The sequence below is a fragment of the Antedon bifida genome, chromosome 9, assembly GCF_963402885.1.
Source record: "Antedon bifida chromosome 9, ecAntBifi1.1, whole genome shotgun sequence".
In the NCBI taxonomy this organism is placed as follows: Eukaryota; Metazoa; Echinodermata; class Crinoidea; order Comatulida; family Antedonidae; genus Antedon; species Antedon bifida.
The window spans coordinates 14200007-14226369 of record NC_136234.1 but is presented as its reverse complement, the minus strand read 5'-3'; the positions used below and the strand labels follow the sequence as shown (position 1 = coordinate 14226369).

General features: G+C 33.3%; 4 protein-coding genes across 5 annotated transcripts in view; 1 reads left to right on the top strand and 3 right to left on the bottom strand.

Annotated features, from left to right (window-relative positions):
* Positions 1-26363, bottom strand: part of LOC144851591 (ataxin-3-like) — a 195545-nt gene that overhangs the window by 116371 nt on the left and 52811 nt on the right. The gene's annotated exons all lie outside the window — the stretch shown is intronic.
* On the bottom strand, positions 4582-9938 carry LOC144851734 (multiple coagulation factor deficiency protein 2 homolog). The gene is made up of 4 exons (XM_078709329.1): positions 9808-9938; positions 9051-9255; positions 8726-8844; positions 4582-5859 (listed from the first exon to the last, which is right to left on the bottom strand). Exons 2-4 carry the CDS (start codon positions 9231-9233, stop codon positions 5559-5561), a joined length of 603 nt encoding a protein of 200 aa, XP_078565455.1. The 5' UTR covers positions 9234-9255; positions 9808-9938; the 3' UTR covers positions 4582-5558.
* On the top strand, positions 10016-18830 carry LOC144851581 (TATA box-binding protein-associated factor RNA polymerase I subunit A-like). The gene is made up of 11 exons (XM_078709108.1): positions 10016-10123; positions 10908-11052; positions 11810-11931; positions 12397-12461; positions 12830-13083; positions 13582-13688; positions 14582-14734; positions 14978-15074; positions 15617-15734; positions 16270-16433; positions 17369-18830. The coding sequence occupies exons 1-11, from the start codon at positions 10082-10084 to the stop codon at positions 17482-17484; spliced, it is 1383 nt and encodes a 460-aa protein (XP_078565234.1). The 5' UTR covers positions 10016-10081; the 3' UTR covers positions 17485-18830.
* On the bottom strand, positions 19946-25205 carry LOC144851582 (egl nine homolog 1-like). 2 transcript variants are annotated; one of them, XM_078709109.1, is made up of 5 exons: positions 24131-25205; positions 22149-22268; positions 21370-21506; positions 20609-20680; positions 19946-20436 (listed from the first exon to the last, which is right to left on the bottom strand). In XM_078709109.1, the coding sequence occupies exons 1-4, from the start codon at positions 25160-25162 to the stop codon at positions 20614-20616; spliced, it is 1356 nt and encodes a 451-aa protein (XP_078565235.1). In that variant the 5' UTR covers positions 25163-25205; the 3' UTR covers positions 19946-20436; positions 20609-20613. The 2 variants fall into 2 exon arrangements, with proteins under 2 accessions (XP_078565235.1, XP_078565236.1); XM_078709110.1 differs by having other exon boundaries at positions 20422-20434; positions 20595-20680.

The window sequence follows — 26363 nt, the reverse complement described above, 5'->3', positions numbered from 1 at the left end:
CTTATGAAATTAGCAACCTAATTTAAAGTGTTTTGCTGTTAATACATTTCCATCTTATATTCATTGCCGAAATATATTTCACTCGATTATAGCCAATCAGATTACATTAAACTAGATTATCATAAAACTTGATCAGCCAATCGCGTTGCTCGAAAGTGAATAGTAAATAGACAATAGTGCAGTGATTCTTGACTTGAATTTCTTCAGTTAGTTAGCTAACGATCTTTTGTCAACCCATTGTCGGTCGCGCGTGCCACCTTCGCATGACTTCAATTGTTCTATTCCAGATTTCAATAAAGAAATTAATGTTAAGCTCATTTATATCTTATTCAATTTGTTTTATTGGAATACCAACAAGATTATACAATGCATGCTGTTCTAGTATGAATAGGACACATGTTATTAGCAAAATAACTACTTGTTTCGGTTAGGAAAAAACTACTTCTATTTGTTGACTTACAACATAATAGCAGATACATTGACAGATGTAGGGACGTCTGCCAACACTTCTGACAAGGCCAAACTATTTGTTTAAAAACACTGTTAAAAAAAGAACAGCAATTTATATTGTGATAAATAGTAATAGTAGTTGATTTTTAATTGACCAGCAAATAATTGGAATCAAACAAGTTATAGGAATAATGTTAGAAACTTTGTAATTTTCGTTCTAGATTATGTAGAAAATAGAGTTTCTTTCGTATACACTACTAATACAGTAGATCATTCTTCCTCCTTTCGAACATCAATCTTTGCGCTCGCTAAATCAATTGCCCTCGGTCCCGGGGCAACCAAAAATGTATGTAGGCTAGGGCAACTAAAAATTAAAGTGGTTGGTCTCGATAAGCAACTTTACCGGTAACTCATGAGAGGAAAAGAGGAAAGAGGCATAAACTAAGTAAAAGCTAAACAATCAGTGAGTTGTGTTTAGCGTTGTAGTGGGTCTTATCACCAGAGCAAAATAATGGTTTTAGTGATTTAAGATTCGGAGAAAAGTAAAATCAAGATGAACTTTAATATAAGCAGGTAAGAGTGAAATTTCACTCTTACCTGATATAAGTTGCAAATCTTAAGCTTTGTCTACACTATCAAAGTTTATGTGACAAAAACATTGTATGATGATGATCAGTACCATATTTGGGCCTATCACTACCATATTTGGGCACATCACACTTTTTTGTCAAATTTGATAGTGTAGACAGAGCTTTATACCACAATCTTCCACTTGAACAGTAAACGGAATGATATATACAATAAAATACGATAAAAGGCAACTTTTGTTGTACATTGCTTTCTCTTTAAGCAATCATCTACTTCATTACAGTAATCAACAATTGAATTACGTCCGATTGACGATTTCCATTTTCAACAAATGACCGTTTCATCGCCTGCGTAATTAGAACGCGCGGTTAATTCGCTCAGCCAGACTTTCATTATAATCAAATTTACTTGCGCTACCGAGTTGATCGTCATTAGCGAGGTATCTTGTTTTTTGCCTCGCAAGGTTGCGTCGCTCTAGTATTTTCAAGTGTAAATTAGGTGCTCAGAGTACAGTTCTCTCGTAGAGGAATCGGTAATCCGATTTTAGACATTCTGTTCAGATATTTTCAAACAAGTGTTTTGAGTGATGTCTTTGTTTTCTTTTCTTTTGGCTTATGTAAATCTGGTATTACTGAATACTAAACCTCAGCGGATGCCTTGATTTCGGAATTGTTCTTACTTAGAAGGGGTCCCTGGTTCTTTTATCATTGGGCTTACATTGAAAGTTTGTAGGCTTATGTTATGCAATAAATCTGGTTTACAACTTGTAATAAAGTATGATTGTTTTTTATTGCGTTGTATCTCTCAGTTTTGTGGTGCATTAAAATATACAAAGCAAGTTGTCTATAGATAACAAGCAAATTTATCAGAGATATATGTATAATAAAAGATATTTAATTGTTATACAGTAGAACCCCTATTAAGGGACCGGGATGCCAATACTGTAGGGTAGGGTTAGATAGGGTTTTATTGAAAAGTATATTTGCCCTTGCTCGTTTCATAGGAAAATTTCCCCTGCTTCTTAATAGTATTGGTTATACTGTATCATTACACATTATGGGTTGTGCATGATCGGGTGTAGTTTTATTGTGGGTGATTTGTTTGCCTTTTAAACCCATATTTATTTATTTTATTTATATAACAGCAGGATTACACAATCATGTAAAAGAAAACCTGTATTGCATAGGAAAAAAATGTTTAGTTTTGTGAGAAAAAAATGAGATCGATATCGATTGAATGAAGCAATATTGTTGGAGAATATTTTATTTCAGTTTGTAGGTTATTTCATTTTGCGCCTGCAACTTTGAACGACGAGTTCATCTTACTAATGGTATAGTGGGGTAATGTTATAGGTAAATGGTATTTTGTTTTCTTAATGAAATCATAACTTAATTTTATGTTTAGATTCACCTTCCTTTTCTTTTCTTTGTTTATTTAATATAATTTGTATTGATTTTTTTAATATTTGTTTACTTTTTATGTTTCTATTGTATAATTGTTTTGGTTGTGTTTTGTTCTACAAATACCTTTGTCATTTGTTGTGCTTAATTATACAATATGTTGGCACGCGCGACATAATCGCTCTATTATATTGTCACAGCCTAAATCAACGTAGGCGACCAACAGTTAATGATTGGGTGACGGACAATTAGGAAGGGGGTGGCGGACAATTAGGAAGGGAGTGGCGGACAATTAGGAAGGGGATGGTGGACAATTAGAAAGGGTGCTCCAACTAAACGTGTTTCTATTTTCTGGGTCATATTACTTGGGACTAAACATGACTGGTAGTGGTATCTGTTCATTCCGAGCCACGCTAGAAAATCATTCAAACTATAGGGAGAAAAAGAAACGAAATAATAATTGTCCGATAGAGGTAATAATATGCCTAAACTAAAGAAGTAGTATATGTTGTATTTAGTAGGACTGGAAAGTATTAGACGCGTTACCGTTAAAATAAATTGTTTTTCTCGTTGCGGAAATTGGAAACTTCAATTTGGACATAGGATTATTAAGAATGTAATCAAACTAGTTTGACAAAAAAAGTCTGATATGGTAGTGATATGCCAGAATATAGTAGTAATATGACATCATCATGTTCATATGTGGGCATATCACATTTTTTGTCACATAAAGTTTGATATTGTAGACAAAACTTAAGGCCTTTCAAACTATCTCTCTTCATTATCTAACAAGTTGTTTGTGTTTGTTAATGAGTAATTAACGTGGCCAAATATGGTATTGATATGCCCAAATATAGTAGTAATATGACATCATCATGTCCATATATGGGCACATCATTGTCACATAAAGTTTGATAGTGTAGACAGAGCTTAAGGCCTTTATCAAACTATCTGTCTTCATTATCTAACAAGTTGTTTGTGTTTGTTAATGAGTAATTAACGTGGCGTGTAAACTGCTCTCATTAGGCCTACACAGAAAACACAATGCATCGTTTACTATTATCCTGTCAAATGACAATTAGTGTATAAGCAAAATCAAATTAAATAGCTGTGATTAGATTTAACAAATTAGTGAGACAGTTTAGCAGGATGACGTACTGGTGGTAGAACTGGTAGTCTGTTAAAGATGTATTGTCCCAAAAAAACATGACAAATAAAGATTAATAAAATCAGATTTTGAATAGGCCAGTTTGCAGTTATATTCACTTCAGTAGAAAATTAATCAACAAAAATAAGTATTTCAATTATAAAAAGACAAAAGAAACCAAAAAACATTCTCTGACAGACAATTTAGGTATTTTTTGCTTTAAATTACATTTTTTCCAGTTTTTGGTAAAAGTGAATAACTATGTGACATTAAAATGGCATATTCAACAAACAATTTTTGTTACAAATTATTTTTTTAGGGGGACAATATATCTTTTAAACATTGTATTAACTATTATATAATAGTCACTTTACATAGCTCAAAGATATATTTCAAGACCATCGGAAAATACAAATTTCAATTAATTGCTGATTTTATCAAGTATCGTTAAATTGAACATAGAATATTCATTTTAATTATCATTATTTATGTGCTTATTGTATTTCCTGAAAAATCATGTTCCACATAAAAATTGCACCAAAAGTGCCGAGAAACGATAAATTACCAGGAAAATTTAAATTTAGGCCTATATTGACTTATTTTATATTACTATTATTATTGTTGAAAGTTTAAAAACAATTATTAAAATGTATCATTTCTAGAAAGGGAAAAAGTAAGATTTTTACCTTGAGGAATATATTTGCATTATTAAAGCAAAAACGGCATTAGTATGCCGTATATGAATTGTATTTTGGACCACAAAGATCTCCTTGATTATAATGACATATTTATGTATTGGCGTGGTGATAATTCTCAAAGTCATCTAATAATCATTTTTATAACACACCTAAATATATTCTTGTCATTTGATTGGACAATTGCTCGTCACATGGCGTTCAGTAGACGGTACTATTAAACGATCGTGTGATAGTACCGAACTTTTAAAAAATTGTTTTTACATATCTGATACCAAATAAACAGTACAAACTCCAGACAATAAATATTATTTCTTTTAATTGAATAAATTCTAACTAATGTATTAATAAAACTGTCCAATTCATAATGTGCCAATAGGCCTACTACTCTACAGAAAGACTATAAATATTAAGGTACACTAATTTAAAATACACTATTCACTCATAAGGCACTATTTTGGTTCAGGAGGGCACTATAAAATAAGAAGACACTTTGTAGGAAGACGCACTTTTATCATCTGGAAGATTGTAGACCTACCTACTTGCATATTTGTGTATATTTTATCATTTAAAATACATTTAAAAGTTCTAATATTACGAACTACTTTCAAGTTTTTGTATAATAATAAGTAGGTCCAGGTCTAGTAACAGTGGAATGTTCACGCCTGTCAATGATGCTAATCTAAAATGTTTGAAATCTAATAAAAATATTCGCATTGAAAGCGATGAAACTTTAAAATGTAAAAGATTGCACGACCGCATTTTAAAACGATCGCACAATCGCATTTTAAAACGATCGCACGACCGCATTTAACAATCGCACGACCGCATTTAACAATCGCACGACCGCACCTAACAATCGTACGACCGTTTAAATAGCTTCGAGCCGCCTAATAGCTAATATAACTATTGTAAGTAATTTACAGGATAATATTATCAATTTATGTATCAATAACCAGTTCTGATGTGAGAAAGTAAAAATACAGTAGGCCTCTGTTGGTGATACATTGCACAATTTAGTGGTATTTGGTAAATAGCGGTTTATTTTTTGGAACACCCTTTCTTTGCTTAAATAGGCCTATAGCTAGCCCTAGTCTGTGGCGAATTTACAAACTGTATCCGCTCCGTACTAACTCTTGACAAATGACAAATGATATTTTCCCCCGACTATTTATCGCAGAGATATTTTTTCCCTGAATCCCGTAATGGTCCCACATTTTCCACGGACGTTCCTTATTGGTCAAAACGCTTGCGTTGCGTCCTAGTGGGAACCAAGCTTTATAAATCCGGCGAAGCAGCAAACTCAGCATAGTCAATATAGCCATCCCTATTGAAGTCATCCTCATCAAATATCGGTTCGAGCATTTCGAATAGCTCTGCATCACTGAGACTTAGCCTGTCTTCGGGTTCGTCATCTTCTTCCACGTGGAAATCTGTCATCGCTTGTATGAGCTCGATGCCATCCAGTACATTGTTGTTGTCGTAATCATGCACTTTAAAATAGTAAAACTGATACTCTTCTTCCGTCATTTCTGATGTTGGTTTGTCTACGATGGAGTCCAAATGGTGCATAATATGACTGAAAAAAGAACATACATACAGTTTTAAAGTGTCGGTTAATGCTTTAGGAAAACGAACAACTATCGATGTTTCACGTATCGTAAAATACACCATGTGCTAACTATTAGCCTATATCGTCCGTTGTAAGCGTTCATTTGGCACTACTACCGTACTTATTAGACTACACGCCACATACATATACACATTATGTATTATGTCATGTACTAAAACACATTTCTATTTGTAGTTCATTGATTGACAATGTGATCTACAATTTACCAAGCATTTTGATACAATTTTTACTGTATTTTATCACTTCACGATATTAATTGTATTTGTTCATATCTAGGGGGTATTTTGATTGTACATATTATTATTACCATATTACACCCAAAAAATAAATGCCTCCCTCAAATAAAGCCCTCAACTCTCTCCTGAACAATAAACGAATAAATACGGTATTTGTGTATAATATTCCGACAATACCGTATGGGAAATTGTCGGAGTCCGAGTTTCCGACAATTACCGTACGGGAAATTAATTTAAGCTTATTTTTTTGTTTAGATTTTTCTTTCTTTAATACCGACAAAAAACTTGAATTTGGCTTGCTGCTCCATAATGTTGCCTTTAAAGACTAGAAATAATTTAAAGTAAATTTCCGATTACGTTTTTACAGGTAGAAAATATTAACCTCGCATATTGGTTTACTTTTTCGTATTTAAAAAAATTTGTTTTAATTTAAATGTTCTCTTGTACCAGAGAATATTGAGTATTTATATTTTATTTCATTTTACTTTTATTTCGGATACGTACGTCCATAGTTACAAAATCAATTACATCACGTTTTTTTAAACTTAACAATGCGACTAGGAACACATACTTTGTGCTTAAATTCTATTTTGCAATTGCACCTTTCAGCTTAACAGATCTTAAATAAAATAACCACCAATATATGAATTCAAACTTTATTGCTCTCTTATTATTATCTTCAATAGATGGACAGTTTTTGAATTTGTTATTGCCTGTAATACATGGATACATGTTCATTAACTATTCCTTATAATTATTAATTTCCTTAGTGAGCAGATGTTTAAGATGTCTCAGACCTTTACACGTTGTGTACTGTAACAAGATATTTTTGGCTTAATTAAAAACACCCGAGCACCTACCCCCCCCCCCCCCCTCTCCTATTAAAAGTTTTAAAAAGCTACTAGTTATAGGTGTATTGTCCCCTAAAAACTAAGTTTTTTGCTCATTTTCAATATAAATAATTTTTTTTTTTGGTTTAATTTTTTGACAAAATGAATAACTATTATGCGACATTAAAATAGCATATTCAACAAAACAAATGTTATAGAAGGACAATATATTTATCTAAAAAAGCACCTAGTTCATAAAGCACCTTGTAACGTAATTAAAATGTCTTCAAATGTTGGAAGTTGCTTTTAAAATAATTAATAACTAGACTACATAGTCATTCTGACTATCAGTACTGTGCAAAATTGTGCTTAAATTGTATCAAACTAGTGGGCTTGTGCTTAAATTGTATCAAACTAGGGGGCTTTTGCTTAAATTGTATCAAACTAGGGGGCACGGTTGGCCTGTTACTACAGTAAGCTATATACCACTGTATCTGTGGCCCTGAGTGAATTTCTAAACAAATATTAGAAATTAAAGCATATTAATATAAAAATATAGTGTGATTATATTCAAATTATATAATTTATCAGCCATTGAGTTGAGCACTTGAATATTCAGGATAGTCAATAAAACCATCCAAATTTTTATCAAATTCTGCCAAAACATCAGATACTAAGTTCAAGATTTCTTCTTCGTCTATTTTTGTACCCGATTGGTGATCTTTTTCATCAAAATGAAACATAGCTTTCATAATTTCCACGCCATCTAGTCGATTATTCTGATCGTAATCATGTAATTTAAAATAATAGAATTCAAATGAATGTGACACACAGTTTTTATCTGACACAGTATTTAGGTGACATGTGACACAGTATTTAGGTGAAATGTGACACAGTATTTAGGTGACATGTGCCACAGTATTTAGGTGACATGTGACACAGTATTTAGGTGACATGTGACACAGTATTTAGGTGACATGTGACACAGTATTTAGGTGACATGTGACACAGTATTTAGGTGACATGTGACACAGTATTTAGGTGACATGTGACACAGTATTTAGGCGAGTGACACAGTATTTATGCGAGTGTATGCGAGTGACACAGTATTTATGTGACCCACACAGTATTTATGTGACCCAGTATTTATGTGACCCAGTATTTAGGTGACATGTGACCCAGTATTTAGGTGACATGTGATGTTAATTTTGTGTGTATATTTTAGCACATATTCAACATAATACTAAATTCCAAAAATTTATGACCGGAATTAAAACCAATTCTTTTCATGTTATAAAATCTATGTTGAGCATGCCAAAGATTTGAACCAAGGATGGTGGCATCGGTAAGCAAACATGCTAACCACCAAGCTACCATTGTTATTAAACCGTAGAAACAACATTGATGTGATTTTTTTTGTGACAAGTGGCTTGATAATGTTATCAGGGATGGGTACAAAAAGCAACAGAATGAAGACAAATCACTTTGGTTTGGAAAGTTGGGAATGGTGATACGAATAGGAAAGATGAGGTGTGATCAATTGGAGGTAAAGCATCAGATTAGTGAAACAGAGATACATTAAAACGAAGAATAAAAAAAAAACGAAGGATAAAGAAAACAAAGGATAAAAAAAAAAACGAAGGATAAAGAAAACAAAGGATAAAAAAAAAACGAATTCATGACCAAGAATTGATTGTATTTAAAATGAATATGATTTCACAATGAACGAAATAAAATAACCCTTACTCTTTATCATGAATGTGACTTTTATCTCTCAATCTATTTGTTCTTTCTGTTACATCGCCCTCTGGTGGTGGATGAGAATTAACTGGCACTTGGTGAGGTACATTTGCTTGATTTACTACCTAAACAATTAAAATGAAAATATACCAGTAATAAAAATCATAGAGAAAAAATACAAAATCTATTAATACTGTGTAGAACTACTCATGTGGAACACCTCTATTAAGGGGACATATTCCTGTGAAACTAACTAGGGGTGTTTTAGCACTATGGGGACTTCCCTATTCAGGGGAAACCTCTATTAAGGGGACATGATTGATTGGCTTACATTTGGCTGTTGTTGCTGCTGATTCATTTGAGCTTGAACGTGCAAGTTCTCAATGGGCTGTTGTTGCCCATTTTGTTGATGCATGTTGTGCTGTTGTTGTTGTTGCTGGTTCATATCTATCTGCCCAGACACATGCACAGCACACAATGCAAATAATAGTAACATTCTCTCAATTAATTTCATTACTGTATTTAAATGTTAATATCTAGAAAAAAAAAAGAAGTTAAAATCAATATTTCCATCATGACATAATTTTACTCTATTTAAAAATGTATAAACACATTGTGTATTTATTTAATATAGACATTCAATAGAAATGTACCAGTCATCTACTATATTGCTAATAATAAATATGATGATTATAAATACATAAAATTATTATAATGCTGTAAATAATAACTTCATATCAAATCATAAATTTGGAGCGAGGACGGAAGTGATATTTTATTCCCCAGGATCACCGTGACCAATTCACCCTTTATTCCTTTAAGAAACTGATCCGGAAACATCCGAACACAAAGGTCTAGAGTCCGGACCACTAGGGCACAGGCGTAGGGGAATGGATCCCCTCATCCTTCAGGCTTGTTAAACCAGCCAGACAGTTTCACTAGCCTAGCTAGGTGGGAGGCTAGCTAGGCAAGACAGACAGGACATTATTAATTAGTTTACCGCGCGGTTAGCCTCCCTATACCTCCATTATTACTCTACTTAGGTTATATCTAATATACATTTACCAGGTGTACTAGTTAATAATTACCTAGGCCTACTACTACCAAAACCAAAATAATAAAGTAACAGCTGTTATCGTTTTGAATGAGAGAGAGAAATCAAAATAACTTAACGTTGCTGCTGCTCTGCTGAGCTGGCGTAACCTTTAACCTGTGTGTGTCTATTGGTGGATGGATTAATGTAAAAACAAAAATATTACACTACAAATATGTTAACAAATCGTTGCGGACCGCAAAGATAACATTGGTCGACTAAAAAAAAGTTTGTTGTTGTTATTCTCCGCGCTGCACGTGTTCAGAGAGATGAGTGCAAGTCATCTTAGCACCCAAGAACAAGTAGAATATGTACCTATTTCTGTCAAATTTAGTGCCAAAAATATAGTATAAGTGTTGTATTTACACAAAAACGCATTTAAATCTTTGATAATTTTCCTAGGCCCAACTTCACATGTGGCACTGTACTCCCACAGCAGACGTAACGGCTTCCCGGCCCGTCCACATCCGATTGGGTACATAGACGAGAGTGTTATGCCTAGGCCTAGACAAATATGAATGAATGAACTGGGGTTTCCGTATATAACTGAATTGAACGTGAATGTGAAATACTAATTTGATTTATAAAAAAGAAATAAAATTACAGTTTTATAACATTTAATAGGATGAATAAAAATAGAATGGATGATTCTTGACTATTTTATTATTGTTTGAATTTGAATCTAAAAAATGCTATTATTTTTCAAATTTCTTTGAAACTGGCTGGATCAAAAAGCACAACAAAACATTAGTTTACGATAGTTAGTCAGAATAAAAAATTGTAGTTTAAAAATGTTAAATTTTTTGTTCAAAATGTCATTTTAATGTCACTAGTTATTCACTTTGTCCAAAAATTCGATTTGAAAAGAATATATTTTTTTTACCTGAAAAAAAATTTAATTTAAGCAAAAAATAAAATTGTCTGTCAGTCAATGGTTTGGTTTTTTCTTTTTATTTATAAGTGAAATCAGTATTTTTTGCTACGAAACTGAATAACTATTTTTCTATTCAAAGTCTGATTTTATTAATCTTCATTGTTCATGTTTTTTCAGGATGATACATCTTTTAAAACGTGTGACTTATCTATTTATGACAGGTTGATGAAGAGCTAGCTCCCTCGGAAACATCCTGTTGTTCCATCAGCAGGAGCACTAAAAAAAACCGAGATGTAGAGTTCCATTTAAGAAAGACTACTCCATTTAAAACGGATAGTAACAACCGTGCTGGAGATATGAACCAAGGTATTCAATTAATGTACACTATTTGATTTCCAGTAACAGTAATAATATCAGTCCATTTTTGGGAACTTTATTCAATCAATCAGTTAAACATAATTATAACCAGAGAAGAGTACTTTCACTCTTCCTTGATAATAACAATAATGATAATAATTTTTATGTTGTTGATATAAATTTTGCGGTACACCATATTATATGTATATTAGTTTCCTGAGGACGATCAAAGCATATTTATCGAAACGTTGAGAAACTCAACAGTTCTTTACAAAACTAATATGTGGTGTACCACAAAATTTGTATCAACATTTGATTTCTCCATGCAAACCAAATATAGTACAGGGATATTTATTATTTGGCCATTAATAATAAAGATAACAATATTTAAATAAAAAATAAATCATATTAAACAATTAAAGTAAAAAGCGCACATAAATTAATTAATGAAAATGATTATTTAATTATTTTATATATAAAAATATATTTATTTAAACAAATTATATTGGTAAAGTATTACCACGCCCTATCGGACTCTAATCATCTCAACCACCAGGCACGCCACTTTCGTCATTTACTCACCATTGTCTTTATTGAGTACAATGGTAAAGCCAACTGTACTGTTTTACAAGAGACACGGTGTAGCAAACAAATATTTGTATCAGATGTTTATACCATACTTGAACTTGAATTTATGTGTAAATGTAGTGACTGGAGTAGAATAAGTTTTCCTATTTTGTTTTAAATTTATTTGTTTAATTTGCAGTTGAATGCTTAATATCAGCACTACGAGAAACTCTTCTAACGCATCGCTGGTGTAAAGCAAACGACATTCTTATGTGCCTTGCACGCCATTCAATCTGGACAACTAGAGACTATACCTGGAAGGTAAAATACTTTATACTAAAATGAATTACTTTGCAGCAGGTATTTCTTTTACTTGATTATGTATTTTAACATTTACAACGCACAGACTAGAGAGCTATGATACTCGGTAGTAGGAAAAATAGATAAGCTGCCTTTTAAATACGTTTGTAAGCTATGATTTTGAGGAACACAGTTCCCACAGGAATCTGCTTTCAGGTGACAAAAACAATGTTTTTACCTAACTAAGGCCTTGTCTACACTATAATATATGGTAGTGATATGACATCAAAACTACCATATTTGGGCACATCACACTTTTTGATAATGTAGACAGAGCTTTAGGGAATTTAAACCAGATATAAAAATTGTGCAAGAAAATTGTACAAATTCAAATGAGACTATCTGTGTAAGTGCACATTGTCTGTGTCTAGTCTTAGTGTATCACATATTTGTACATTTGTTTTTCTTCTAATTTTGCTTTTTTAGTGTGGGGCAGAAGTAGTCTATCAGCATCCAGCATCTAATAAAGAAGTTAAGGAACTGTTTTTCAGGTAAATAATCTTATAAAACTACAGTCGAAAACGCCTTTTCATGTGTACACCTATTCACTGAACTCGGCCATATTTGGTGAAAGTAAATTTATTCTTCTTTTCTTATTAGTCATCTATAAATTAAAGTTCCACTTTTAATCTCAGGTATTTTATATTTCACCAATTACAGGATGGATAAACTATTTTGTCATTTAAGTCTTAAAAAGTGGAGAGTTACAACCCTGGCACTAGATCAGAATTGAACCCTGGCAATAGGTCAGGATTGAACCCTGGACCTTGGGATTGGAAGGCAAGCATGTTAACCACCAAGCTAATATTGTACTCCCTTGGTTTCTATAAAAAAAAAAGGTTTTTTGTTTTTGTTTTAGGAAGGTTGAAACATCCAACTTTTATAACTGTAGAGAGAAACACATGGAAAAAGTATTTAATCTCCTTCGGGAAAACCAGTTTGAGGAAGCATATAAAGTAATACAAGACAAAGTAGGAAAGGCAGGACAGAAAACGAAATGGGAAGAAATGATGGAAAAGGAATGGAAAAAATTGATAGTAGCGTATACTGGACTCATTGAGTTTGCACTTTGGACTCAAAGAGAACCAACTGAAGACCATGATGAAAATGAAGGTATGCAGTAGAAAGCCTCCTTAAGGCCAATTTACAAAGACGAGCGGTAACAGTAATAAAAATATATAATTTATGTTATTCCTTATCACCATTTACACAAAGCATGGAGCAGGCTGAGGATAGATACAGAATCCATGTGGGACAAGCTACGTGGTTTTTTGCTTACCGTCACTGCTCGTCTATGTAAATTGGCCTTTAGAGACAACTATATTATTAAGACAACTTTCTTGTGAGCCGTATAAGGAGCAGTATATCTTTTAACATTCCTATTAAGCGGACACTTCTGTGGTCCCAAAGCAGTCCCCTTAATAGATGTTGTACTTTAGTTTGAAAGAATGTATTTGGTCTTTATTCATTATATGTTATATGTTCAATATTTGAATGATGGCGTGGAACTTGGAACTGCCTATGTTTTTATTTTTTATTGTGTATGTATTTCTTGATAGATTTCAATGTTTATAAATACTAATATATGTTTGTTCCTTGCTTTGGTTTTAGAGGAATCAAAACAGTGTGACAAGCATGGAGAGTTGGCCGTTAACAACATCATGTCTATTCTTGATACTCCTGGCGTATGGGACGTTTTTATTCTTTGCTACATTGAGGTGAGTTGTGGATATGACATTTATCATTTAGTTTGTTTTTTATTTTCTACCAACTACAACTATAGGATAACCATTTATGCTGTCTTTGATAAAAATAATATTGTATAAAGTCCAATCAAATGATGTCATGATCAATAAAAACAATAAAATTGTTGCATCTTCACGATATTATTACTTAGTAATCATGACATCATTTGATTGGACATGTGAAAAAAATTATTTTCATCAAAGGCAACATAATAATAATATAATGATAAAAAAAAAATGATTTTTATATCCTATAGTTCCTAAAAGAAAGATGCATATTTATCCAGTTTTTGTCAATTACCGTTGTCCTAGTATAAATGGGCCTTTACTAAACAATAGATTTCGATGTCAGGTATTTTGGCACACATGGCATGTCATACCTATACTTGAGCTGGAATCGCAGAAACAAACAAAATCAAAAGGTCCTGTTGATTGTTGTTGCCCTAGTGTAAATGGGCCTTTACAAAACAATATATTTTGATGTCAGATATTTTGGCACACATGGCATGTCATACTTGATCTGGAATCACAGAAACAAACAAAATCAAAAGGTCCTGTTGATTGAATATTGTCCTTCTAGTATAAATGGGCCTTTACAAAACAATATATTTTGATGTCAGGTATATTGGCACACATGGCACATCATACCTATACTTGAGCTGGAATCGCAAAAAACAAACAAAATCAAAAGGTCATGTTGATTGAATATTGTCCTAGTATAAATGGGCCTTTACAAAACAATAGATTTTGATGTCAGATATTTTGGCACACATAGCACGTCATACCTATGCTTGAGCTGGAATCACAGAAACAAACAAAATCAAAAGCTCCTAAAGAAATAAACTTAATGCATGTCTTCTTTATAGTTGATGAAGCCTTTTGATTATAAAAAGAAAATTAAATCAGTTTTGATGAAATACAATGAAGATAATCCTGGAAATCCTAATAGTTATATTTACCTTTACCAATATCTACAAAGTACAGATGGTCCGCTTAAAGAACAAATTGCTATTTTAGAGGTGAGAACTTTTTTTCCTATATTTCATTTTCTTTCATTTTTCATTTTGGTGAACCACTTGACAGAAATAGTTTATTTCATTTCAAGCACAACAAAATAAATTAAATAAATTGTAAAATTGTAAAACTGAGAAGAAATTACAGAAATTTGGAGGGGAAACCCTCATTTTTTTATCTCAGATATGTGCTTTGGTTTTCAACAAACCATTCTGAATTTAGTCTCATTTGATTTATTTAATTTAAAGAAACTTGTAGCCAAAGTTCCTTCTAGTGAATTTGTTTTGGAACTTTACGAACATCTTCATGTTCTTGAACGCAGAAAGAAATCAAGAAAAATCACTTGTAAGTATCACATGGGCTTATAACTAAATAGAATTGTAAACTGATCTTGCTGTTTTATTGGGCAGTGTTATATTACATACTTCCTTTACTCTCTACCGCTACTTATTTTTACTACCAAGCTATCACACTACTGGTTTCTGTCATGAAAAAAGTAAATTCCATGCAGGTTCTGTATATACCGGAGAGTAATGGTGTAATGATAATAATAATATAATAATAATAATAGCATGTGATAGGCATGGGTTCGAGCCTATCTGTACCATACTAACTGTATCCTTACGCAAGATGTTTTACTTTCATTGCCTCATCCTTTGGATGGGACGTAAAGCGGTTTGTCCCGTGTACATAGTGCGCATTAACTCGGTACACTTTTCACAAAGAGTAGGGGATCGTCTCTCGGTGTGCTGATCTGGTAGGCGCTGCACTGCTGGCTGCCGTGGGTCTGTCTGTAGAGGGCCTAATCCACATTTCCTCAGTTTCCAGTTAAGCTTGATACAAATACAAATACCTTTAAAATTGTAATTATATTCTTTTTTTATTAGCTGAAGTTAGAAGAAAGAGCATTGTTATGCTGTTTGACATGTTAGACTATGCTTGTTGGCAAGATACAGTTCAACCCTGGAAGTTGTTGTGTGATGAAATAATAAGAGTCAGAAAACGGTAATTGTATACAATTAGTATTATCAAGAAAAAATAATGATGAAAAAAGTGATAATGAATGGTTCTAATGCACGTTCAGCTTTATGTAAACATTTTGAGATTTTTTACCACGCGACTTTGCTGACTATTCGCATTCAGAAATCAACTTGCTGTGAGAGCATTCTATAACTGTTCTATTCCACGTCTAAAGTTGGAACATTGCCTTTTTTAATGGCCTAGCTTCCGGCCTAGCATTCGTCAACGATTTACGATGGATAACTTGAATAAAAATAGGTGTGTTATAAAACAGATAATTAATATTTTGTATTTGTTAAATAGAGAGAATATTTCATTGGTTGAACAATTGACTGCTCTATTTAACTATTTAAATATAGCAGTCAATTATTCAACTCATGAAATATTCTCACCATTCAACTCTTAAACATTAATTATTTGTATATTATTGAATCATTACATTTCTTTGTATCTGGTGCACACTTCTTGTTTGATAATTCCTCAGAGCTGATCATTTTCCTTCTATATTTCTCTCCTTCAGACATGATGATAGTGGCTTAGGTGTAATTTTAAATTGCTGGAAGTTAAGATTATCATGGTGGCCTTCCTATCATTTTCGAAAAGACCAAGCAGTTGTCATTGCAGACACTAATCCAGAATTGGCTCCTATTAAAGCTACAATAGCAGGCCTGTTTCTGGGAGAAGGTAGGTCAAGCTTAGTCTGTGCTAGCTATCTTTGAGCTTACTTGGCCAAACCTTTTTTCTTTGTGATAATATTTTTTTTTCTAAAGGGTCTTAAGGCCCATTTACACCAGGACGATAACGATCGACGATAAATATATAAGCATGCATTTTTTTTATAATAAATATAAAATAATAAAAACAATAAAATTGTTGTATTGTCACGATATTATTGCTCTTACTAATCATGACGTAATTTGATTGGACGTGTGAAAATACCATTTTCATCAAAGACAGCATAAATGATTATTCTATAGTTCTAGAATGAAATTTTTTATATTTCTTTTGTTTTATGTATGAAAAATGCATATTTGTCTATTTATCGTCGATCGTTATCGTCCTAGTGTAAATGGGCCTTTTTAAATACAGACAATTACTTGTCTCTGTAAAATCCCTGTAATGTAAATATTTATATTGCTGAAGATAATATCTGTCAACACATTTCGCCCGAGCGGTTAAGACAGTGGAACCATAATACCTTGCCATACATCGGCAAGGTTCTGGTGGTAGAACGAGTCTAGGACTATAAACCGTAGGTCCAGTGTACATATCTGGCTCATGTGCACTTTAAAGAACCTAGTACATCTTCCGAGATGAGTAGGGGGTTACCCCGAGATGAGGAGGGGGTTACCCCGGTGTACTAGTATACAAACAGCCATTGTCACACACAGACATTTATAACTCATCAAGCGTGCCCCTTGATTGTCAGCATATGCTCTTTAGGGTCACCCCCTATAAATACGGTGAAATAAAAAAAAAGTTATCAAAATGTTCATACGCTTCAGTGCACAAAGTATCAAGCAAACTTTTTTTTTTGTCTTCTTTTTTGTTTGATGGTTCCTCTATAAAACATGTCGTCATACAAGCACTAATACACAGAATTTGTACATTTTATATAGATCATGAGTATGTGAAGATTGTTTGTGGGCATCTTCCAGAGATGAAAACAAGTATATCAAGCATAATAGCATCAAGTTCCATCAAATATAGAAACAGTGTACAAGACCATAGATGAGGAAGACCGTCTGTTTGGTGAGGTTTGAACAATGGCACCGCACCTTACTCGAAATGCACTACTTAAATCGAGAAAATTACTAACAACTTCAGCAAAATAATTTAGACCAAAGAAACAAAATAATTTATGAGGATAAAAAAGAAGAAAACACAGTATTATTTTTTCCAGTTAATACCTGGAAAAATATCTTCAATGTAAATAGCTTTCTGCATATAATGAATGATGATGGGTTGTACCCAATTTTCTGCAAGCTATGCTGCCCACCTATTGTTTAAAGGGTAGTTGTGGGTTTAAAACACTTGTTTTGTTTTAAGCTCAGTCTACACTTTAAAAAAAAAAATGTGATGTGGCCATATATGGACATGATGACATCATATCACTACCATATATAAGCATATCACTACCATATTTGGGCACATTCTAGTTTGATAGTGTACACAGAGCTTTACTGTTGTCAGAAAGTAATTGGGATTATATTAGACATTTTAAACCTGGAGCTACCCTTTAAAATTGCATTTTGGGCAGATTGACTGTATAAACACTCTAGCACTAACCAGGTGGGCGTGGTCTGAAGTATTAAAGTGCACTCAAACAACATCCCCATGGAGTGGAGTTGTAACTTGATGATTAAGGTGTTTGGCTACCGATCTCAGGGTTGTAAGGTCAAATATCAAGATTTATCAAGAACTCCACTCCCAAATACTTGTTGAGCATCTTGTTTGGATTATGTTTGGATCCACTTTAACGATAATGAATAAAATCATTTATAGTTACTGTACCATTGTCACATTGCCTAAATATATAAAAAACAAAACCCCTTCTACCAAAAAAAAACCTAAGACCTTAAAATCATTTCATTTTATTGGTGTAGTAAAATTCAGAGATTAGAGACAGCAGATGTGCGTCATTGGCATTAGGCCAGATTAGACTGTTTACAGTGCAGATCCAGGAAGTACAACAGAGTGTACCTCCACCCCCTCCCCCTTTTTTTATAGCCCAGATAAGAATTGTTGCTCTGTAGTCCTAATAGTGGACTTCAATTCAAGGGGTGATTGATTGATTGATTATTTAAAAGCACCACTTGCTGTCAGAAATTAGTATAATTAGTATCAATGAATATAATATAATAAATAGAATATTCTCTACTACTTTTCCTACATTTATTTCATCTTAAAAACCTTAAAGCACATTTATATACTTATACTTTTAGCATTATATATTTATAGTGGATTTATTTCCACGAAAAAACATGATCTGTTTTGTAAACTACATAGTAATATATACAGTAAACACGGTAGTAATATACAGCAATTTGGATCAGTTTTTTATACAAAAGTATTACATTACATGTGCTATTCTGTTAAAACTGTATAAAAATTAAAAACAAATTTTTCCTATTCTGTAAAACCTCAAAAAGAAGCCAATGAGCTATTTACCCTTGGGGCTTCTTTTAGAGATAAACTTCCAATTAAGATTATTTTGCTAACCCAAAAAGGGTTTTACCAAAATCAAGGATATAATATATAAATGTTTATAAACAATGTTTTTGTGATTGTATCCCATGCTTATCTTATATAATAATAATACTGTATATTGTAATTACAGTTGGAAGACAGCAGACAACAAATTATCAATGCAGGTTAAAATTAAGCTCTGTCTACACTATCAAATTAGTTTGACAAAAAAAAGTGTGATGTGCCCAAGTATGGTAGTGATATGACATCATTATGTCTATGTGCATGACATTACATTTTTTTGTCATATAAAGTTTGATAGTGTAAACAAGGCTATGTTATAATGTTTGTCTTCCATTATCAAAATCAACCTTTGATATTTTGGCCTCATTTCAAGAAAGAATTTATAGCTCGGCCAAATAACCCCATTAGGAATATTAGCTTTTGCCGAAAGCAGAACACGATCCAAATATTTGTTGGGAAGTTCTATATTATTATACCATAACTTTTTTTTGTGTATTAACACTTTTTTTTAACAACCTGAGAATTTACAATTATCTAAACACAGAGGTAGTACATTAACAATTTTCTTTCATATAATAACTACTCATGGATTATTGTTTTTGGAAAAATGCCAAAATTTCAACAACTGGTTGCTTTTAACACAGTATACTCGCCAGAATAGTTTATTTGCTTAAACATTTCTAAATTTGGAAGGTTAAAGAAAGGACGTCGAGTATTGAAAACAACTTTATAGTATCACTTCAGTGTCTTTAATGTCTGACAGATTGTTGTCGCATACTGTGTACAGTAATGCATATAGTTTTTAAAAAGTGAAATTACTGTACTGTTAATTGATTACTCTATTATAAATTTGTTTTGTTTTTATACAATTCACTAATTCTAAAAGCGATGTTTACTCTCATAATGATAGCACAGATTTTTGTAACCAAACATAATATACACACAAAGATTGTGTATAGTTTAAAATAATTTGACCTATGACCTATAGTACATGACCTATTTTATTGCAGATTTTTTTTTCATAGCATTTGTAACTATAGGAACAATTACCGGTGGTAAACTTTTTTATTTAAAACCGCTATATAATTTATACTTGGCCACAATTTCATAGACCCTACTAAGTGGCTAAAACATGTATTGCGCAATCTTAATGCAGTTGTTAGGCATTAAGGTTTGGCTGCGGAATAGAGGTGTTTAGATGATACACACACTACAGTTGGATCTTGACCATGCATTATTCACCAGCCTACAGCATCAAACAAAATTCTAAAAATGTTTAACATGCACGGCACATGATACAAATTTAACCAATCAAATGATGGTATGCACACTATTCCATAAAATATGATATATTCTAGTTTTTACACAATCGGCACTCCTTTTTAAAAGCGAGTCTTAAACCGTAAACCAGTGATTTCATCTGAATGTACTAATACTTGAGTCTGGCGCGGTGCTACATCATCTTCATCTATCTCTATAAAAAAGTTGAAAATACATTTATTAAGCTACTACCGGTAGGCCTACTATTGGATTACTATAGATTGTAATAATATAAATATTTTTAATGATTTTTTTTTATTTAAGTACTGCTCAAATTTTATACCATTATAAAATATACATGAAAATGGCTACAAAATATTTCTTACCTAAGTCATTTGTTAAGTGGACGTTTTGTAGATTTTTGGTTGCCATCAAGATACCACACAGTAATAGCATACCTTAATGATAAGAGATAATGTAATGCTTCATGTAATAATACCTTAGTTATTCATCCATTTGATTGATTGTTGCACTGTAAACAGGGCTATCGGAATTCAAACACATTATTTTTATCTCACTTTTTATAACAAGTATATGTGGATAGAATAATAGGGTATCAAAAGACTTATGGGAAGGTTTTTGAACTGCCCCAGAGGAAGATTTGGGGTTTCAAAATGACTGGAATTTGCACTTGAAGGTTTTAAACTACACTTTATTGCAAACTGCCCTAATGTTGGGGAGGGGGTACCCGTTCTGGGCCAGGTACATTTTCTAATATAAGACTACATTTATTTTTATTTTACTTAAATGTCTTTAGGCACATGTGGCCAAGGATTACCAATAGTAAATTATTCACTGTCCTATCAGATAGGTGGTAATCCCCCTGATACACAGGCTGTTTTGTGAACAAGTTTACAGGGGTAACCCCCTCTTGAACAATGAACTGGGTTTTTGTGCACATGGATTATAACTGCGTACACTGGACCTATGGTTTATAGTCTTTATCCGAGAAGACTTGTCCCAGCACTAAAAAGCGAGTCGGCCTCGAACCCATGCTGATATTGTTTAGGTACGGCAAACAGCGCCCCTGCCTTAACCACTCAGCCATTTGACTTGCTCTTTGTAATGTAATGCTTTGTATGCATACCTTGTAGCATAGGCTGGAAGAACCTCATGTGGATTTCTCCTGTCAGAGTAGAAGAACAATAAACGATTGAAAAGTGGAGGGATTTTAGCTTCAATGTCAGTTCCTTCTGGATACACCTTTAGCAAGCCTCCATGTTTCTGTCAAAAAGAAAGAACTGAAAATAGTCACAGTTAAATTGTCTATTATATGTCACCCATGACGGTGGATAAAATTTGTACAGCAACTAAGTTTGCTTTTGTTTAATCCTGTCACCTTCATGGGTTTTGTTATGTTATTTATAAATGAAATGAAATACAAAACATATAATTAATCTTGTTGCCCACATAAAAAGTTTATTTATAGAACGAACCAAAAGGAAATACTGTAATTTGTCAAGAGATACCATTTCTTGACAGCCAGTTCAGTACTGTACCCTAAATACAGTAGAACCCCTCCTCGGGACATCCCTCCTTTAAGACACCTCTATTCAAAGGGCACCCCTATTAAGGGGACACTTTTCAGTGAAACAACCAGTGGCAATATAATGTTTAACACTATGTCAACCTATATTCAAAGGAGATTCATTCAGATTAGCGTCCCTAAACCAGGGGTCTCATGCCTCTACGTTACGCCACTGACTTTGTTGGGTCCCAAAGCTGTCTACCCAATAGATACAATGAATCTACTTTATAAGTCGAAAGTGATATGTAGTGCGGTAACCCTTTATGGGATCTAAATCATTACAAACAATTTAGTTTCTATTGCTTAAGTAAAAACAACATACATTTTTTATTACTTACCGAAACATCCCAATTTCTATTGAGGTAATAAATGCAAGTAATACAACGTCCGTCGTTATTTGGATTGTCTACATGGCGTACATAATGTGTACCGTTGCCAGGGTAACAAGCAATCATTGCCTATCGGAAGAAAATTAAAATTTATTTTCTGTTTTTTCTATTGTGGTATATATTGTCCCCAAAAATTAAAATTAATAAAATCAGATTTTGAATAGGTCATTTTGTAGTTTTAATCAAGTATATCACTTCCGTATCACTTATAAAATGACAAAATAAACGGTTAAATGAAACTAAAACCCATTGGCTGGCATCCAATTTGACTCATTTTTGCTTTTAATTACATTTTTTTCAGGGAAAATTGGGGGTTTTTTCCGATCCAGTTTTTGGTAAAGTGAATAACCATTATGTGACATTAAGATGGCATATTCAACAAAAAATGTGAAAAAAAAAATTGTTTAGGGGGACAATAATTGAAGGCAGTATGTACTCTGGTTCGGCAACTTGTGATTATTAAGAGTACTACTGTTGTTAACCTATATTTGTTTGACATTTATTGTGTTATTGGCATTGCCATATATATTTATTGTAAACACAGTACTTTCATTTTGAGTTTTTATTGCTATTCAACTTTTACCACTTTTTCCTTGCACTTGCACACAAAATGGCTGGTTTTCTGTCAAGGAGTCGGTCAAATTAATTATTCGTACTGTACGTCCTTTTGTTGCGTCATAGTGGGAACCAAGCCTTATTGAATAGCTGTCCTTTGCTTAATGAAAAGTTTTAAAACTTTTTTTTCTTTTGTAATTGATTCTGTTACTTAAGCGTGGTTCCCACTAGCGACGTATTGACCCAAAGTGCTGTATTGCATAATAACCCTTTATGAGATCTAAATTATCAGAAACAATGTAATTTCTACTGCTTAGTAAAAACAACATACATCTTGCAACAGTGCTGCAAACATCGTAGGTTTTGATTTCACACAGGCGGGGGCAAACACAATTATTGGAAGGGCATTTTTTTATGTTTCGTAGGTTGCGTCGCTAGTGGGAACCAAGCTTTAACGTTTCTGTCTTTGTTGCTGGCAAAGAGCAGTACAAAAAAACCCCACCAGTACTGAAGTTAATAAAATAAAAGAGGGCAAATTTCAGGAGCAGATCCAGGATTTTTTAAACAGGAGTTGTGTTAACATATAACAATAAACGTCTATCAAAATGTAGTTAATAATTTTATATTAGGAAGCATGCACCAGCCCTAATTCCCCTGAAATTGAAGGTGAAACATCAAATAAATGAAGTTCTATTCTTGTAATGTCTGCTAATTTGAAAACAGAACAGTAAAACGAACGTGACATTGATTTGGAATGTAAACAACATGAGAGCAAATTCATGATAACATTGAACATTTTATCTTATCTACTGTTGTTGTTTATTTGCATTAGAGGCATTTTAGCATGCATAAAAACCCTTTAGTAAATAGTATAGTGATAGTTGCGGTAAATTTATTGTGGTCCAATGTTCAATGTGATAAGCATTAGTAAGCCGAAGTAATAAATTATATTATTTTTGTTTATAAGAACACATTTTCTTATAAACAGTCTGGTTGAAAGCGGTAAAAAAAAAAGAAGAAAAAATTATGGCAGAAAAAAAACTTTAAAAAAGAAACCAATTTGAAAGTTCTATGGATTAAAGTTAAGCATCATAAAATGTTAGTATTTTTATTGCCGATCTATTTTGATGGTTAGGTGGGGTTGGGGGCAGACCCAAGGCATTGGCAGGAAACGAACTTGCTACAGTACTTTAAATATACAAAATTAGGGGTGGGTTTGTCTGTCGATAATTGAGAAGGATTTGTACCAGTGGTGGTTTCACATGGCTTTTCACATTACTCTATCTAACAAAACTTTGAAGTTTACCACATATCGCCGTGGAATAAACACCAGCGTTTTGTATGGTGTATAAAGGGTGTATACATTAATCTCTTACCTTTGTTCTACCATTAATATTATAATCTTCTAGTTTACCATTGCACATTGCTAATATAGAGTCTAAAAATGAAATTAAGTAACGTAAGTTTGTACAGTCTGGTTCATCACCATTCCTCCAAGTGATTTGATCTCCTCGGATCTTACTGGAATCGTCACTCCTACTACGAACTACTTGACCATCTTGAAACTGACCACTGGAATGCATATCTTGGACTTCTTTGAGAATTGCCAGCCCACGACTTTCTTCTAAAAACTTATCAAGCACAAAAATGCCTCGCTCGGTCAGTGAATTTACAACTCGTTTGACCAACGTGTTAAGTATACCACCTCTGTTACCCATTTCTTGCGAACCGCCTGGCATCGGTGTCTTTCCAAAATCTTTATTTGGTTTTAATGGGTAACCAGAACCAAGTCTTTCTCTGAAAAGCGCAGAATCCTTTTGAATTTGAGATTGCAGGTCACTGGGAGGTTGGTTGGAGTCCTCAGGCACCTCGTCAAGTGATGCTGTTTGGAAAGATTGATTAACACTAGCAGTACTACTACTGGATGATACACTACTAGACGAAGAACGGCTTAATAAAGAGGATGAGGAAGAAGCAGAATTCATACTTGAAGTACTTTCCTTTCTTTCAATTTCTTTTACTAATGACTGCTCATTTGTAGTGTCTACGGTCCGGCCATTTGATTGAGTTTCAAACTCGCTGGAATCACCAACAGAAAATTGTACCTTAGGCCTAGCCGCAGTTGTGTCATTCGAACTGGCAGCTTCCCGCAGCACACGTGCCTGATCATCGTTCAATAATGGCCCCGACACCGGGCCTGGCTGCTTGTCTTTCATGCACTGGACTTTATGCCTTTTCCAGTCGAGTTTTTGGTGTTCCTTGCAACAATATCGGGCAATTCTACATTGACCACATACGCGAAGGTTGCTCATAGCGTTACACAAGTGCACAGAACAAACTTCAACCCCGTCATTTCCCTCTTTCTGTATGTCACGTACACCATTTTGCGTTTTTGTCGTATGCGCCATTTCGCGATCATTACACACAAAATGTAAACATTGCCCCACATGATCAGAATCGGAATCAGTCGGCCACAAAATCGACGACTAGTCTCGTCGCGTAGCCTTGACTTCCAGCCGTTAGTAGTAAAACAGAGATCCTCTTTTTTAAAAATTCCAATCTCTATTTCTGTATTTTATCTTTTATTATTATAGGCCTATTATGTGAAAATACTGTCTGCTAAGTTATTCATTCCCAAATTGAATCGAAACCGGGATCAAAAAAATATACATGAAAAACCCATAAACTCTGTTTTGTCTGTCAGAGTTTTTGATTAAATTTAACCGTTTATTTTGCAAGTGAAATCTTTATTTTATTTCGGTGTTTGTTCTATGGAAACTATTAATACAAAATGCCACCTTTACACCAAACACCTTTAATATTATAATATGCTATGACGGACACATATACATAATCTACAACATCCATACAACATATTATTAAACAATGTGGACTACACTCAGTTCTCACGTACACCATCAAAATGTACATGCGCAATAAATCAAACGGCGCTATCTTTAGTTGATAAATTACTAGCGGAAACATGATACGTGACGTAAAAAAAAACCACAACACAGTAATATTTAGGTTAATTGTATTTTGTAAACAAAGGGTATAGTAATATTTCGGAAAGCGAGGGTGCAGCATGACACGGAATTCGCGTTGGATATATATATCGACGTAAAGACGATACCGCCGTTTGCACACGGCCGGCACGACGGCGACACACCGTACCCTTGTACACACATCTGTATATGCAACAACCTGATGATGGGCTATGCCCCAGCATGTCGTGTTAATAAATGTATAATGAGAGGCAGTTTATAACTTGTTTGATTTTGCGCGTACTAGAAAATGCTGAAGTTACGGAATAAATACTGTATAAAAATGTCAGATAATAATGTACCCGGTTGAAAGTTCCCACACCATCGTCCTCATGTGTCAATTAGCTATTTTAGATCACGATTTCCATTACTAATACAGAAGAGACGTTCGACAATTACATTTTGATTTGACTATTTCAGATAATAACTTGCCAGGACAAATAAGAAATATACATATTATATGTGCAGTGAAAATACATATAAAGTATACATAACTTTTACCAAGGAAAATGGGTATACTAGTATGGTCTTTATTTGTACGCGAGACGATTTTTTTTTTCGCACA

Excerpts from the sequence above, each read along its gene's own strand:
- LOC144851734 (XM_078709329.1), bottom strand. The coding sequence starts at position 9,233 with ATGAAATTAATTGAGAGAATGTTACTATTATTTGCATTGTGTGCTGTG. Across the intron at positions 8,845-9,050 it reads AGCAGCAACAACAGCCAAAT|GTAGTAAATCAAGCAAATGT; the intron begins GTAAGCCAATCA and ends TTAATTGTTTAG. Across the intron at positions 5,860-8,725 it reads AGTCACATTCATGATAAAGA|TCATATTATGCACCATTTGG; the intron begins GTAAGGGTTATT and ends TTCTTTTTTCAG.
- LOC144851582 (XM_078709109.1), bottom strand. The coding sequence starts at position 25,162 with ATGGCGCATACGACAAAAACGCAAAATGGTGTACGTGACATACAGAAA. Across the intron at positions 22,269-24,130 it reads ATATTAATGGTAGAACAAAG|GCAATGATTGCTTGTTACCC; the intron begins GTAAGAGATTAA and ends TTCTTCCGATAG. Across the intron at positions 21,507-22,148 it reads ATAGAAATTGGGATGTTTCG|AAACATGGAGGCTTGCTAAA; the intron begins GTAAGTAATAAA and ends TCTTTTTGACAG.
- LOC144851581 (XM_078709108.1), top strand. The coding sequence starts at position 10,082 with ATGAGTGCAAGTCATCTTAGCACCCAAGAACAAGTAGAATAT. Across the intron at positions 10,124-10,907 it reads CCCAAGAACAAGTAGAATAT|GTTGATGAAGAGCTAGCTCC; the intron begins GTACCTATTTCT and ends TATTTATGACAG. Across the intron at positions 14,735-14,977 it reads AACAAATTGCTATTTTAGAG|AAACTTGTAGCCAAAGTTCC; the intron begins GTGAGAACTTTT and ends TTTAATTTAAAG.